General features: G+C 36.2%; 1 protein-coding gene across 3 annotated transcripts in view; it reads right to left on the reverse strand.

The window, feature by feature from the left end:
* FBXL4 (F-box and leucine rich repeat protein 4) overlaps positions 1 to 18196 on the reverse strand; it is an 82770-nt gene that overhangs the window by 25367 nt on the left and 39207 nt on the right. For 2 of the 3 annotated variants that reach the window (XM_042986853.1, XM_042986856.1), the window contains exon 6: positions 13346 to 13559. In XM_042986853.1, the coding sequence (XP_042842787.1) occupies positions 13346 to 13559 (214 nt within the window). The remainder of the gene's footprint in view (positions 1 to 13345; positions 13560 to 18196) is intronic. The other variant, XM_042986854.1, reaches the window with a different exon arrangement.

Consider the following 18196-nt stretch of genomic DNA (forward strand, 5'->3'; position numbering starts at 1 on the left):
GAAGCAAAGAGAAGAAATTCTTTGTTTCCAAATATAAAAGGGCCTGATTTGGGAGAGACCACAAACTCAATGACTTAGAGCAGGAGTTGACAAACTACTGCCCCAACGCCAAATCCAGCCCACTGCCTGCTTCTGTAAATAAAGTTTTACTGGAACAATGACACACCCTATCATTTATGTATTGTCTATGGCTATTTTTACACTACAACAGCAGGTTGAATGCATCTGCACTTACACATATGACCTGCAAGGCCTAACACATTTACTATCTGGGCCTTCACAGAAAAAGTTTGCCCACCCCTACTTAAGAGAACAATTCTATCACACTGGGTACTTGCGCTTCTAGAACACACAAGTGGATGGATTAAGGCTACATTAGCAAGTATGCCGTGAAAAAGGCATTCAGAAATAAAAAAGTGAAAAATCGTATGAACCTCTGACTTAAGACTTAAGACATCTATTAGGTCCTAAAGTCCACAAATTCTGCTGGTTAGTTCAGTAAAATTCAATAGGAACACAAGAGTAGCTCTATAAAATCAAAATACAATTTATTTAAATAGCTATCAGCTTTAATAATGCAAGGCAGGAGATGCGTTTTCAAATGAGTTTGTCATTTTTAAACAAAGGCCAACCTTATTTTTTTTTTTTAAATATCCAGTGACTCTTTTAAATTTTTTTTTTCAACTTTTTTTTTTTTTTGGGGGGGGGACAGAGAGAGACATAGCATGAACGGGGGAGGGGCAGAGAGAGAGGGAGACACAGAATCGGAAACAGGCTCCAGGCTCCGAGCCATCAGCTCAGAGCCTGACACGGGGCTCGAACTCACGGACCGCGAGATCGTGACCTGGCTGAAGTCGGACGCTTAACCGACTGCGCCATCCAGGCGCCCCAAAGGCCAACCTTATTTAAATTGCCATGGAAAGGAATCCACTAAGGAGTGACTGGATCCATGTTAATTTCTCCTACAGAATTATCAAAACATACCCTAAGTGAATGCTGGCATCTAGTAGTAGAATATATGTTCCTAAAAAAAGAATCCCTTTGCATTCCACCTATAATCTACCTACTAACCCTGTTCAAAAGCTCCAAAATCCAACAGATAGCTATTAGTCACAGAGAATTATTATTAATGCCTCTCCCTGCTATAAGGAAATTTAGTAAGAGGTAAAAGAAGGAAATTCAAATTTTCATTCACATTTTTTTCAGGAAATGCTACCCATACACTACATAACCTTCTATCCTCCAGACTTTGAAAGTACTAAGGAAAAATACTTAGTAAGATGGTAACTGATGTTTATTATACTCACATATAAGTTTTAGACAGTCCAGGTTTATGGCTTAGTAGAGTTCTACTTATCATACCGTGTACATTTCATAATACAGTGAGACATTGGTTAATCAATGTTTGCAGTACTGTGTTTACCACTTTACATTAATACAGGTTTATAGTTGTTATAACTAGTTTATGACCTTTGTTGCTCAGTTAAAATTAACTGTTGCTTATCTTCAGTAAAGAATTTAACCCTTAATTATAACACTCTTACTACAGGAAGATAGGATTCCAAATCAGTATTCTCTAACTCTAAGAAAATGACTCCTAGAAAGCATTCTAAAGGAACATTATAGGGGCACTTGGGTGGCTCGGTTGATTAAGCATCTGACTTCCTCTCAGGACATGATCTTGTGGTCTGTGGGATCAAGCCCTGCATCGGGCTCTGTGCTGACAGCTCAGAGCCTAGAGCCTGCTTCGGATTCTGTGTCTCCCTCTCCCTCTCTGCCTCTCCCCTACTCGTGCTCTATCTCAAAAGTGAATAAACATTAAAAAAAAATTGAAGCAACATTAAAATAAGTTTATGTATTACAGATATATATTAGCTAAAATATAGAGACTAGTGACATCACCCGATCACAAACAAATGTACATTCACTGACCGTGATATATTTCAAACACAACAGAGTAACGAGATGGGATTTTATACAAGTATATTCCCTGCATGAGTATTCATAAATTTGCATAACAAATATCACCAAAGAAATCCAAAGAACACAATCAATTAGTAGAATTTAAAATACACATGTATGTATGGGTGACTGACTGGCTGACTCAGTAGAGCATGTGACCCTTGAACTCTGGGTCATGAGTTCAAGCCCCACATTGGGCATGGACGTTACTTTAAAAAAAAAGTATACACTGTATATATGAATCTTTCTTCAATTTAATATTTTTTTGCCCTAGTATCCCAATCTCAATAAATTTGAGGAAGGTGAATATGGAATCAAAGTTGAAGCGTTTTGAGAACTATTTAAAGCACTTGAAACTAACTATATGCAGAAACAATCACCATTCCAGAGTACTTCAGTTCAATTACTTTATAGAGATTTGCTATAAACCATCTACTGCAAATTGTTCTCTTTTATACAGTCCAAATATACAGTACAGTATAGGTTATACAATGATACATAATCACAACTTGAAAATAATTTTGGTCTTTTATACCTTAAACTTTAAGATCAACATTGTGGTGGAAAAGTTAGACTTCTCATTGGTTTCTAAAAAGAAAAGGTTAAAGACCATAAATGACATAAATTAATAAAGCTCTTACACCTACCTTCGAGGAAAAAAAGGAAAGCTTTCTAAAACTAACTAGAGTTAAAGCTACCCTAGACCAAAGACTCAGAAATTTGGCTATATGGTACAAGTTTCAAAATAAGGTTCAAATAATTTAAATTCCAAAAGCCCATCTGTGTGACAGAACAAAATCTAAGACTAAACCACACGTTTGCCTTGCTCTGTAGTCTCATTTCAGAACCATTTTACTATTGTAGTGGATCTCTCCTACAATCATACAGTTGAATGCATCTTTGCTCACAGATGACTATAGGCTGATCAATTTCCGTATCACTCCATAATGGGTGATAGCAGATATCTACAGTCACAAAGTCAGGGCAGTTTCCACACCAGCTGGACTTGACAGTAACCTTACTGAGCATATAAAAAAAGAATGTTTCAATCAGAGGGGTAGAAGGGCTGGACCGTCAAAGAAGCATGTAAGAGGAGTCTGAGGCATATGCTGGTTGACACTGTTCGTCTAAAGAGAGTGTACTAGTGCAAAGACTTTATCTTCTTTCCTTCCTGTTGAGATGAAAGTGTCAACCTGTTCTGTGCTGATGCCTTTAATCATTTAAGTCACATAACTAATTCTCAGTGTTCTCATTCTAAACTCACCAAGTAAGTCTTGTAACTATAGTTTCCCTAGTGGCATGCCAACAGTGAGAGAATATGCTGATCAGCTATCTCTAATGAATGATGTCCATTCCAGGTAGATTTCTTCTACCTGATTTACTGGTGGATGATAACAAGTCTGACCCCCAAGAGATGACACTCTCTCTATATCCCACCTCACTGCACTGACAAGTTAGGCTTCTTGACCCTGAATGAACCGCAGCCTATTCTCTCAGGCCACATATACTCAACCCCACCAAAAGCCTCATATTCCCACTGGAACTTCTATAAAGCCTATCAGGATAAAGAAAAGTATAGATATATTCTTGCCTGGAGACATATATTAAAGGCTTTAAAAATTGTTAACTTTAGTATCTGATAGTTCAGTTATATAGAAGTTATTAAAAATCTTAACTTTTAAGCTATTTAAGAACAAAGTAATTATTAATCTTTTTGTTTTATGTGTTATCTAGCCAAATTAATCTGTCTGAAGTGGACTACATTTTAGGTGGCAGTTAGCTAATGGTGCCCTGCATTAGTCAATTTACATGACCAGCATAGGTTTTTTCTATTTCAGTTTCTCCTCTTGGTCTTGGTTGTCTACACTGACTCTGTTAAGTGAGAGGCCATCCCTTTCATTTGAGTTTATTAGCTGCACTGGTTCCATTAAAGGAAAGGCCATCCCTGCTTCTACTTACCAGTATAAAAAATGTGCTCTTTAAGTCAAGTAAGAATGCAGTAAGGAGGCCACCATTATCTCTGTGTCAAGAAGCAAATTCATGTCATTAAATCAAGCCAAACTGTTTTCAAAAGACAGTGTATATATCTTTAGTGGGAAAGCCCAGGCGCTTTCATCAATAGACGGGGGTCGGATGCATTTTTACCTACATATCTACTCTGCCAAATGAACTGGTACAGAAAGCAGAAAATACAAGGAGAGTGCGGATATCCAAGAGAAGTAAAGATCAACTACTTTTGTCGTCTTCTAGTTGATGAAGATGAAGCCAGTGGGGTCCTTGAAACTGTCGTCCCTGCCTAGTAGGCCAAGTAAACAGTTGCTGAACCATACTTTCGGATTACTGTCATACACTAGTCCCCCACAATACCTATAATCAGTTTTTTCACTTCTTCAGATTCTTTCAATTTATGCTCTATCATTCTTGAAGTGAGGCAATCAAAACTGGATGCAGGTGTTCCATTTATAACTCCAACTTTTAAAAAACACACTTGGTTTTCTTGTCTGCTGCTAAGCAACAGAATGACATTCTTACTGAGCTACTATCATGCCCCATCTCACACCCATTCCAGATATTTTTTTTTCTACAAACAAAGAAAAGATAAACAGGTTCAAACTTCCACCGCTAATCCACATTGTTTTAGTAAATGCACATGACCTCTCTCCAAGACACTTTCTATGCAATATGTGAAAAAGTTGTTGTTATGCCATCCTTTACAAACTGCATTAGTTTATTAAGGCTGCTACAACAAGGTACCGTGCACTAGGTAGTTTTAACAACAGAAATTTATTTTTGCACAATTCCGAAGGCTAGAAGTCTGAAATTGAGGTGTCAGAAGGGTTAGCTTCTTCTCAAGCCTCTCTTCTTGGCTTGAAACTGGCCATATTCTTCCCTTGTTTTCACACGCTCTTCCCTCTGTGCTTCTTTGTATCCTAATCTCCTCTTCTTATAAGGACACCTGTCATATTGGATTAGGCCCCACCCTGATGACCTCATATAACCTTAATTACCTCTTGAAAAACCCTTGCTCCAAACACACTCACATTATGAGGTACTGGGAGTTGGACTGCAACATATGAATTTTAGGGAGATACAATTCAGCTCATAACACAAGTATTTAACAGTAGGTTACAGATACATGTCCCTTTAGAAGCAAAGAATTGTATCTTCTAATTTATTTTCAAATGGTTCAGGAAAAAAATTATGCATATGGTAAGGGAATCTACTTTTTATGCTACATTTCTTTAAGTCTAAAATTAGTTTGAAATTAAAGGTTTCCTTTTAAGTATTTCAAGGTCTATTTAATGAGTTAAATTTTTACAGCCCTCCTCTCACGAAAAGACATCATCGTATATGGCAGGAGAAATGCTTGCAATCAGTGTTTATCAAACATAAAAAGAATCTAGTGAACAGAGAAGAAAAGGACCAAAGGGACTGAAACAAAGTACGCCCCATCTTTATACATCTATAGCTTTAGTATATATAATATACTAAATATATACTATAATATAGCTATAGTACATACATCATTATACATTATAGCTACCCTTTTGTCATGGATAGCAGAAGATCCTAAGTACAACAAAGCTTCCTTCCTGTCTGTTCTAAGTTCCCACCTTTTGCCTAACAAATCCACCTAAAAGATCCACCAAATTCATTACAAAGAAAATTACCCTATTTATCAACCCACTTCACTAGTCATTCTGGAATCATACAGTAAACAAGGCCTAAGTCTTGGCTGGAGGGTCATTTCTCCCAATAAGGTTGCACAACAGACCATTCTCCAACCAAGCACACACCTGTGACGTTCTTGGATGCATGTGGGCTTACTGCACACCAGCCTGCTTTGTCTCTCTTTATCATAGTATTAGCTTGTTCTTCACTAGGCATATGTTTACTGCTCTTTGCATCTACTGAATTCCAACAAGTGTATACCACTGACTCTGCAAATAGCTTATTTAGTGATGTTTTTTGGTTGATGTTTTAAGAAGACATTTGTTATTTCTCTGATGAAACCAGTTCTCATCTCAACCCTAAACACATCTAAAAAATGAAAAAGATCTCATGAAACAAATGAACAAAACAGGTTGAACTATATTGCACTATCTTTTAGGGCTAAAACTTCTGAACAAATACAGATCTGTTCAAATATTTTCTTCTACGTTTTTCAAGTTGCAGATCTAACTGTCCATCTGTTCAATAGATATGCTTATCTACTAATGAAAAAATGAATTGATAAGAGACAGCTATCACTCATTCATTCAACAGAAGTTTACTAAATACCTACTATGTACATTCACTATAATGAACGCTGTTCTATGCACTAGTCGTGAAAAAAAGTAAACAGTCAAAAACATGGTCCTTCCTGTCAAGGAGTTTTTAATTTAGGAATGAACATTCCTTTCACCAGAAATAAATCAAAAGGGTAAAAGAGATAAGTCAGCCTCAATCTCCCTTCACACATGATGGAAAAGATACTTCTATTTAGGAAGATATACAAGAATACTTGACGAAGGTGGGAATATTTGTGTAGGACTATGCTGGGTAAATCTATACTATCATTTCCACAACTATACAGGTCCATCTAATTTATAAAGTGTGGGTTTGTTTTTTTTTAAATACGTATGACCTAATTTGGTCTTTTCAATAGTTTATGTGATAGGGTAAGTTTGGCTTTTTTTTAATAGATAAATAAACTTTTAGCTTAGTACAAGTGGCTTACCCAAACACATAAATCTTTTAAGTGGAAAAGCCAAGATAAGGACTGAGTTGTATGACTTGGGTCTATGATACAGACTAAATAACAAATACCTTTTCAGTTTTTAAATTATCAAATAGTGTGTGAATCAGATACTTGAATCCTACTGCTAAGCAAAAGTTTTAATCATAGCTAAAGTCTCAACAAGATCCTACTGCTGCTTTCTCTCACTTCAGGGTACTGGCCATAGTGAGCCAAAGCAGTGGAACTGGGCAGAAAATCTTTTTTTTTTTTTTAATTTGATAAACTTGATTCATTGTAATTTGTAAATCTAAGGTGTACAGTGAGTTACTTTAATACTTTTATATATTGAAATGCAATTACAATTGAAACAATATTTGAATTGTATCATTACAGTATTATTGTCTACACTCATTATACTGTGCATTAGATCTCTTAAACACCGTCAGTCTTACCCTCCCCCCACCCTCTATCCCCTGGTAACTACCATTTTATTCTGTTTTATCTATTTATGGGTTTGACTTTTTTAATGAACTAGGCCAGGTAAAGGTTGGGCTCAAAAATTGGTGACAATGGCCCTGGGACTTATTTTAAGGTTGCTCTCAGTGTACTACCAAAGCAGCAATCAAGCAATATGAAGGATATGAACCACAATACAACCCCAGCTCCTGACAAAGTTACCCATGAGGTTCATGAGGCTCAAGCAGCCTTGATGGTGAAATCTGTCGGGGAGAGAGAAGCCCACTGCCCTGGGCTCACGGCCTGTTTCACCGCTGGCTCAGAAGGGGCCACGTCAGCATGTCAGGATCTATCCACCGGCATATTAGGCAATTCTGACCCGATTATACTTTCATTCTCCTGGGTTCTCAGTCTTATTGAGTAATCAGAACTGCAACATGCCTGGCTATGCCTAACAACTTAGGAACATACCACCTAGACATCAACAACACATAGTTTTACCTGCTAAAATTATTTGGGGGATTATGTGTCCCAATGCTACTGTCCACTAGGGTATAACATTGAGAAGTGGCCTATGGAACCCATTTGCTTAAAGCATTATTATGTATTGATTCCACAAACTATTACTTAAATTTTCTAAATGTAATTTAAATAATTGTTATTTATAAATGCAGAGCAATTAAGACTTCAAAGTAAGTTTGTTTATAATAAAAACAAAAGACAAGAATTCCACTTCCTTGTAGAAGTTTCAACTACAAAATATTTATAGAATATAACTTACTAGTTTGCACTTTACACTGTATCACGATGTTGTGTATGTTAGTTACAATGTTATATTTCCTTACCAATCGCAAATCTTTTCTAATAGGTAGTAAGGAAAAATCTCTAGTTTAAATAGAGGCAGTCAAGTTATTAGAATAACCACCATTCTGTGCTTTTACATAGCATACAATTTTAACTATGACACTGAGACCACCAAACTTGGGTTCAAATCCTGACTCTAACATATTGCTCTGTGTCACTGGGAAGGTTACTAATCTTTTGGAACCTTCATTTGATCATCTGTAAGATGAGAATGACACCTACTTTCACTGGACTAGTGCAAAGAATTAAATAATACGCAAAATGTCTAGGACAGCAAACAGAATACATTCAGTAAGCTTTCCCAAACACTGGGGCTAAAACCCATGTCTCCAACATCCTCTAAAGCTTTGCTCACTAGGCACACAGACTTAAGTCTTATAAAATGGCACAGATGTATTATGTTTATTAGTGTAAATTATATAGAGGCCTGTAAAGTATAACTCTACGACACCATCAATCTGATCTCTCTGAAGTTAAATGCTATAACAGACTCAACATTTAATAATACTAATTTTGCTTATTTAAAAAATTTGTAGAATTTAGAAAAACAGGTGAAAGTGGCACTGGATAATTTGTATTGCTTGTTAAGAAAAAAAAAAAAAAACTCACCCAGGAAGTTGAAATTTGTTTTGTTTATTTTTTTCTTCTCATATATTTCCTCAGAGCAGACAGAGGCATTTAAAATTAATTGCTGTTCCTTTTTTTCAAAACAGTTCATAACATCTGAATGTACTGCCAATGATTACACGGGAGGTTCAGAGAGAAGCCAAGCCCCTAAATCTTGTCTTATTCCCTGTTTGTTCTCCATCCACCAACATCACTGAGTGTAGGACAGAAGTGTACATTCATGGAAGAAAGAAGGGGGTGACATGATGCCGTGCCTAAGTGACAAGGGAGGTGTTTGCAGATTGATATGAATGCCAGTGTTGTAGCTTCTGCTTGTTTTAAGAGACCAGAGGACTGTGCTGCCTTCTCCCTTTGTTCCTGTGACCTACTGAGTGCCCACGTCAGCATCTGATACAGATCCCAAGGATGAGAAGACACTAGAAGTGAATACTAAGTATAGGTAGAGAGCACTGAATATAGACTTGAGAAGCAATAAAAGTAAACACTGCCTGGGTAAATTTTTCCCAATTTTGAATTTTCCCATTTACAGCACTCAAATGGCATTATTTTTATTTTACTGTAAGTTAATTGTAAATCATTAAAATGTAACTTTATAAATTTTTTATATACTCAATGTCAGAAAATTGTATAAAATAAGTGTATGAATTATTTTTATAATATTTTAGCAGATGGAACTACCACACAAATTTTATTTAATGCATTCCTACAATGATTTTACATCTGTGTTTAAGTAACCGAGGGAAGCTGGAGATGATGCTTGCCATCTAGAGTTAGATATGTATAGATCTCCACTCTGGAGATAGGAAATCTTCTCAGGCTTTTACAAATCACACTTCTTAAAGAATATACTCGTATGTGGAATTTAAGAAATGAAACAAAGGAACAAAAGGAAAAAGAGACAAACAAAAAAAAAAACCACACTCTTAAATACAAAGACCAAACTGGTGGCTGCCAGAGGAATGGTAGATGGGAGGATGGGTAAAACAGAAAAAGGGGATCAAAAGTACACTTAACACAATGAGCGCTAATGTATAGAATTGTTGACTCATTATATTGTATCCCTGAAACTAAGAAAAGAAAATGAGTTTAACAATATTTAGTCATATTCTATCAGTTTCTTGAGGTAAATTAAAGAAAACTGGATTACTTCATGATTTCCTGACACTTAGATATTGTTGATATAGAACATTTCAAAAGCATCCCACAGGCTATACATTTTTTAAGGTATCTAATTTATTTTTTAAATTAATCAATTTTTATTCTCAAGTTAGTTAACACACAGTGTAGTCTTGGCTTCAGGAGTAGAACCCAGTGATTCTTAAAAATCACCATAGATGTAAGGTGCCTAGCAAGTTAGTATAATTTCTTGTTTTTATCCTATTTTTCTTCCTGAAGATTCCCTGAATAATTAACTGTGCTATATTTCTTCTTAAAGTTAAATTTCACTGGAAAATTTTTAAATGAGGCATTATCTTGCTCAGAGGGCCTCAGACTTTATAGTACATAGGCCAATAAAAGAGCTAATATATCAGTAAAAATAAGGTATGGCATAATTTAAGAATGGACAGACCTACCCAAGAAAAGATAGCTGACAATTTTACACTCACAAGTGGTAAGTCATTTCACGACAGACCAATTAAAACATGGGCTAACACTATACTTAAACATGCATTCAGGGATAACGGCCCTTTTATTTCACAAAAGAAGAATCTGGGAATATGAGAGACTGTGTGACTCAACCTAGATCATCAAGCTTGTCACTGGGCCAGAACCAGAGTAAGTCTTCTTTCCACTATACCAGGTTACCGGTTAAACTCTGGCTAAACATTGTGCCCCAAACTGAAAATACTGTATTAAACAGACGCTCTTATACTCACATACTTTCAGGCTTCCATAGATTAGAAAAAACGCCATGTCTATACAAGGGTATATACTCTGATCCAGCAATAAAAAAGGCTATATACCCAGATGGTTGTATAGGTCAATTCTAGAACAGATAATTCCCATCTATCGAAGCTATTCCAGATCAAAGAAAAAAATGGGAGTTTCCCATATCATTTTGCTGCGTTGTCATAATCCTAGCCTCAGACCTGATAAAACAGCAGGAAAAGGAGAACTACGGCTCAATCTCACTTAATAAAGCAGATGTAAAAATTATTTATAAGTATAAATCCTTAAAAGATACTAACTACGAACCAGGCACTGCTATAGAACTTCATGTATAGTAAATCATTTAATCCTCACAAAAACTCTCTGTGGTGCATACTATTATTATCTCCATTTTACAGAAGGGAAAGCTGAAGTACAGGAGGTCAAGAAACTTCCTCAAGGTAACAATTCATAAGTGATAAAGCTAGAATTCAAACTCAGGTTAATTTGGCTCCAAAATATTAGGAAATTAACCCAGCTTTGTATTAAATTAAAAACATGTAGGGAGGCAAGGACTATTCGACATAAGTCATTATATTGAGATGAAAGAAAAAAGATGAATGTATCAATGGAGGCTTAATATACATTTTTGATAAAATATTCTTAAGCAAACAAAAATTATAAAGACTATCAGAAAGCAATATCAAACAACATATAAACCCAGTAAGCTGCATGAGGAGTTGTCTATTTAGTTCGATACTAAAGTTCCAGTGCCTAAAACAGTACCTAGCACATAATAGTCAAACGTTTGTTGTATAGATGTTTTTAAAATGAAACATTAATGACATTCTCACCACATTAAAAATAACACCGGTACACCTGCTATGACTCTTGCTGCACATTATTTATTAATTTCTATCTAATAAAGCAACACTTTAAATATTAAAAAAGACAAGGTATAGTAATTTTGAGATTATGTAATCGTATCATTAGAAAATCCAAAAGACATAAATAAAAATTAGAACAATTATAAGCATTCAGGAAAGTGAGCAGATACAAGATAATGATACAAAAACAATGAACTTTAACAATAACCTATTAAAATTAAATAGAAAACAGTACCTGCGACTACAAAATGCAAAAGATAAACCTTTTAACTAGAAAGATACAAAACCTAAGTGAAGAAAACAACAATACGCTCTTTCTTGGACATAAAGCAAGGCTTACGTGACAGACAGGAAGCCTTATTAAAAAGCAAAATGAAATAAAACGAATACACTTCTGATAAAATCCCTTGCCAGAAGCTGTAAGTGACAGAAGAATATACAAGGATTTAAAAAAAGGTTTAAAAGCTTAGAAATGAGACTTCCCCCACCACAGAGTAAAACACGCTACAAAACTACCATGATGGTACTATTATCACTACTACTGTTACGTGCAGCTAATGTTTATTGAGAGTTTACTATGTTCTAGGCACCCTTTAAGCGCTTTACATGTAATTTAATTCTCACAATGACCCTAATATCTGTATTTTTAGTCTCTCCATTTTAGAGAAAAGGAAACGGAAAAAGCAGAGGTTAAATACCAGAGGCTGACTAAGGTAACACTCAAGACAGGCAAGAGTTCGCTATAGTGGGAAAACTACCGGTATCCCATTTTGGAAAAGTAATTTGGTTATTGTATTCATTCATTTAATAAATACTTATCAAAGAGCCAATCTTTACCAAGTACTATTCTAGATGTTGGAAACCCGGCAATGAAAAAGACAGACAAGGCTCCTACTTTCGTTAAAATTTATATCCCAGTGTAAGGAGACAGATAATAGCAAGAAAACAAAATCATTTCAGAGTGATACAGATGCTAGAAAGGAAATAATACTGGATAAAATGAAAGGAATGAGCCAGAAAGGGGCTACCTTTTTATCAATGTCCAAGAAGTGATCTCTGAAAAAAAAAAAAAAAATACTTGAGTTGAACACTGAGCTAAGAAAAGGGCAGCCATGTAATAAGCTAGAAAACATTCTAGACAGGCAGAAGGGCTGGGACCAGATCAGAATGTTCAAGTAACAGAAAGAAGGCCAACATGACTGAAGAAAAGTAAACAAGTATATGACAGTAAGTGGCCCCTAGTAGGTCCCAGCCACATACTCTTTGATCCAGTAATACCACTTACAGGATTCTATCCTACAGCAATAACAGCATGTATATGCAAATTTCTGCACAAAACAATGTTATTGCTAGATAGTTTATAAAAGGAAAACAACTGGAAAAACCTGAATGTTGATCACTTGGGAAATGGCTGAATAGATTATGGTATAACCTACACTACACAGTTAGTGGAAAGTGTCAGGTGGTATATGTAGAGATCTGGAAAAAAGTCCTAGAGGTGTTACATGAAAAAAGAAAGTAGGTCAATATACATGACAAGATTCCATTTTTCATTAATGAGCCTCCTAAAATATGGTATCAAGAATTTTAACTCCTAAGTCTGGCCCTGGATAAATTCCACTTTGCTTCGTAGCCCTCCTGCATACTATCATTCTGCCTCTTTTTCTAATTCATTCCCTGCCAGCATTTCAGCTCATCTCAGCTCATTGCTTATTACATGAACAGTATTACAAAAATTTTAAGAACACAGAGAAGAACCTCTTCTTATAATTATAAAAACAACACAATACACTTGAAATAATTTTGAAATGACTGAATCAGTTCTATTGATTTTAGAATAGTCAGGTGGCATCATAATCTATTTAAAAATCAGAAAGCACATTATCATGAGCAATTACAGGCAACTAAGTATTCGGTTGGCTATCACAGTAGCAAAGACATAAAGGATGGTTATTCTTACCTCTATTTTTGTTCTATAGAGAACAAGTCGTCTAAGACCGCATAATTTGGCAATGTGGTTGAAAGCTTGAGGTGGTAATTTATCACAGGATGAGAGATTTAAGTCCTGTAAATTTGGACACATCTCAGAAATAATCTCCAAGCAAGTTTCATTAAGAAAGTGGCTACAGGATAATTCCAGGCGCACTAATTCAGATCCACAAACCTTTAGAAACCTGTAAAAACAATGTTCCATGTGAATTTTGTAAAACTAAATGATACTTTTACAAGTACACTGGAATTACCTCAACTCTTAATAGGCATCTTCAGAAGAATGGATTTCTACTAGGGAAAATGTAAAGCTCGTTTCACTTAAATTCTCATTTACTGCTTACCGAAATAGGCATGATTAGGCTAAAATAAATCAACCCGATATGATAAGATGTATTCACATCATGGAAAAAGTCAGCCAATGCTAAGTGAAAAATTAAGAAAGCAAAGAATGCATTTCTCCTATCTATCTAAAATTCACACCTGAGTTTGTAGAGCCAAAATCCAAAAACATAACAAAACTCTTAGAAGATATTTCCCCCTAAACAATATCCATTCAGTGCTGGATAATTTACTTTGAATATGAAACACAAAGTGAAAGCTTTAATTAAATGACTTCAAAATACATCAGACTAACCTCCTCTTAACTAAGGAAACGTGGAATTGGTTTAACCATACTATTGTAATGTTCCTTATGTTTGTTACTATTTACCATACTGATGCTGAAATTATTACAAGATATTCAATTGCAGCTTCCCGTAAAGTACACAGAAATTATTCAACACGGTGGGCATAAAATTCCGTATCAGACTGGTAATAACAATATTTATCTCAGTTGCATTACAGATGGGGGGGGAACAGTCCTGTCCATAATCATCATCTGAAAATAATATAAAAGGAGATGTGAGTCTAAGAGTATCTGAATTCATGAAACTTTATCACCTAAGCAAATTGAACCCTTAAGTGTACCAAATCATCCCTGTCCAGGTCTCTCGACATTTTCTTGCCTATGACAATGTCACATCAGTGACATACTGTTAGTTTATTTATGCCACATCTTTTTTCCTCATTAGCTTTCAAATACACATATAAAATAAAACTGACTAAATCAATCACGAAAATAAAAGAAATAACACTAAAGGATTAATTTTTGGCCCTGTTCCACTACTTCCAAGCATGTGACCTTGGAAAAGGCATTTACCCAAGTCTTAGCATTTTCTCAGCTGTAAAAGGCAGACGAGAATTACATAACAGCACTCACCACACTGCCTCATGGTTTTGAACATCAAACAATATGTGAAAGCAGTTGGTAAAGGTCAAAGCACCCCACAAACATTAAAATAAAAGTTAAATCGTGGCCAACTCACATTCAAACAACAATAAAAAAATTCAGTTGCTACCAATTTATTTTAAATGTTGAAAATAACTATTGCCCACATATCTTATTTACACCTGAACGCCATTTATTCTCAATCCAATGCAATATATGTTCTGTTCTCCCTAAATTCGCCCTTTCCTTTTAAATGCCAAATTCAGTGCCCTTTCTTTTCAGTGCTTGAATTACTTGACTTATTGTGGCATTTTGCACAACTGCCCATCCCTTCCTTAAGATTCCCTGACACTCCTCAAGCTACTCCCTCTCCCAGATTTCTTCAAACCCATCCCACTACTGTTACCTTTGCTAAGTTGAATTAGGTAAACTGCAATTTGCATCAATCATGTTCATTAATTCATTTAACAAATATTTATTGAGCTCCTAGTATGACCTAGGCATTTCTCTGGGCACTGGGGAGTTAGCAGTGGACAAAACAAAGTCCCTGCTCTCGGGAGGCTTACTACACTTTGGTAGGAGGCAGGCTATAAACAAGTAAATGAGTAAAACAAATAATAAGTGAAAAGCGTCGGGGCGCCCAGGTGGCTCAGTAGGTTAAGCATCCAACTTCAGCTCAGGTCATGATCTCACGGTTCGTGAGTTTGAGCCCCACACTGGGCTCTGCACTGACATTGCTTGGGATTCTCTCTCTCCCTCTCTCTCTCTCAAAATAAGTAAATAAACTTAAAAAAAAAAATGAAAAGTGTCAAGGAGGAAATAAAAGCAAGGAAGGGCAACAGGAAGTTATCAAGGGTAGATAGGGTGGTTGGAGACACCTCACTGAGATGACTCAAGACCCAAAGGAACTAGCAGTATAAGCAAAGCAGGTATCTGGGAAAGAACTTTCCAGGCCGAGGGAAAGGCAAGCACAATGGCTCAGGGGCAGGACACCACACAGACTGAGGAAATGTGAAGAGACTAATGCGGGAGGTACAAAGTGAGGGGGAGATGAAGCGCAGGTCAGAGAGATAAGAGGCAGTTCATATAGTGTCTACATTTTACTTTGAGGGGGATGGCCTTCTCAATCATCAGAGGGTCTTGAGCAGAGGAGTGACACAAACTCCTTGTGTTTTAGCAGGATCACTCTCGCTTCTAGGTAGAGGAGAGACTCAAGGGGAAGAGGAGTGAAAACGGGGGCAGTCAGGTCACAATATTCAGGAAAGAGAAGATGGTGCACGAGATCCAGGTGGTAGCAGTGAATGTGGTGCTCAATATTCAGGTTCTGGATCTACCTCAAAGGTAGGCAATGTATACTAATTATGACAGGGGAGCCTGGGTGGCTCAGGAGGTTAAGTATCTGACTTCGGCTCAGGTCATGATCTCACGGCTTGTGAGTTCCAGCCTCGCGTCGGGCTCTGTGCTGACAGCTCGGAGCCTGGAGCCTGCTTCGGATTCTGTGTCTCCCTCGCTCTCTGCCCCTCCCTCCCCTACCCCTCTCTCTCACTGTCTCTCTCTCTCCCTCAAAAACGAATAAACATTAAAACATTTTTTTGAAATAAATAAATAATGACATACCTCTATACACTGAATTGAACTCAGGCTCATCTATTCCTCAACTACTACTTTTTTTTTCTCTCTCACTTTTTTTTTTTTTTAATCTTTGTTTATTTTTGAGAGAGAGACAGAATGTGAGCAGGGAAGGAGCAGAGAGAGAGGGAGACACAAAATCCGAAGCAGGCTCCAGGCTCCGAGCTGTCAGCACAGAGCCCGATGTGGGGCTCGAACCCTCAAACCATGAGATCATGACCTGAGCTGAAGTCGGATGCTCAACCTACTGAGCCACCCAGGCGCCCCCCCCTTTTTTTTCTCTTAACTACAATTTCCTCCCTTACTAACTTATTTATATTGAGCTTTATAAGCTGCCTCAAATTCCACTTATGAAAATTTGAATTCCACTTATGAAAATTCTTCCACTTGAAGAATTTATGTTTCCTCTATTCTTAAACAGACTAAATTCTATGGACTCAGGGTATTTTTCCTGTAGGTTAAACTATTCCTAAGAAATGGGACAAAATTAACAGTTTTCCTAGCTTTGGGTATAAATAATAGTTATAGGTGGTTCTTCGTATTTTTATAAACTAGCAACCTAGAAATGGACGTAGGGTTTCAGAGAACCTATTTTGCTTTGATACTTCTATAAATATTTGAAGATTATAGAAGTTAAATGAGCATATTAACTCTTAAAATCTTTTCGCATCTTATCTCTTGAACGTCTTCATTATTTGGCAAAGTACTTTGTTCTATAATTCTTTCCCAAATTGGACTTGGAATACTTGGACATCCCTTTTCTCCTTACTCCCATTATTGAACTTTTCTCCTCTAAAGAATTTACAGGCCAATCAGCAGAAAACCAACCGGTTAACAGACTAGAAAACTTCCCAAATTGATTTAATGAATGGTAGAATTTGAAAGCACAATGAAGATAATGATCATGCCTGTACTACCTTTCTGACTTTCCCTCTCTCTTTTATATTACATATTTTCAGTGTGAGCAGATTAGTCAATATCCCTATACTCTGTTTTCCTGAACTTACAGGATCTACACTACCTAATTTTTCATGATCTCTCCAGTTCAAGAAGGGAGAAGTAGCAGCAGAATCAATTAATTAGCTGAACACAACTCTCGTTTCTTTCCTTAATGCTCCTCATTTAAATTTTATTTTAATGCATAATTACATGTATGTTTTTGTCTTGGTCATGTATTCATTCATCTCAATCACGACACTGGTCACTCAAAATGAGAACTAAGCTTCTTTATTTCCTACAGCCTATTCATTCCACGGTGTGAATTCTCATAAAGTATTTCTTGATATTGGGGGTATTATGAGAAGACTTAATTTCACACGAACAATCCCAAACTAGGTCTCCTGCTATAAGAAAAGAAATAAATGGCTTATCGTTATGTGGTGAATTAATTTGTCCAGAGTAATGTAAGTACATAAGAAGTAACTTACTAAATGGAAACTTGCAGCCTAAAATAATAAAATCATATGAATGAATGATTTGAGTTTACTCATCAAAATAAAAGACACTAATCCTCACACTTGCCTGATGTATAAAGATAAGGGGAGAATTAAACACAAATATCTATGGCTTCTGATTCCTAATTGTACATTTTGTTAGCTGACTCTCACTGAGTTTTATAAAATAGCATATTTAAGATAATCTTTAATCCCATGTAATTTGGAACATTATTTAATACATCTGATCCAAAATGAAGCCGTTAAAAACAAAACTTGCTGGCAGGGGAAAAAAGTCTTAAAGTTGTCTCCAATCTCTGGGAATTGGACATTCTAAAAGACAACTGTATAAAGCATAGGTAGGCAACTGAGTAAACAAATAAACAGGCAATGAGCTCTTTATCCCATAAAATTGTAGCTCTGTGTCAAAACATCTAATAAAGTTCTAGAAACTAAAAAGCATCCAAGAATGTTTTCTAAAGGAAACAAT

This window comes from Panthera tigris, chromosome B2 (assembly GCF_018350195.1).
Source record: "Panthera tigris isolate Pti1 chromosome B2, P.tigris_Pti1_mat1.1, whole genome shotgun sequence".
Lineage (NCBI taxonomy): Eukaryota > Metazoa > Chordata > Mammalia > Carnivora > Felidae > Panthera > Panthera tigris.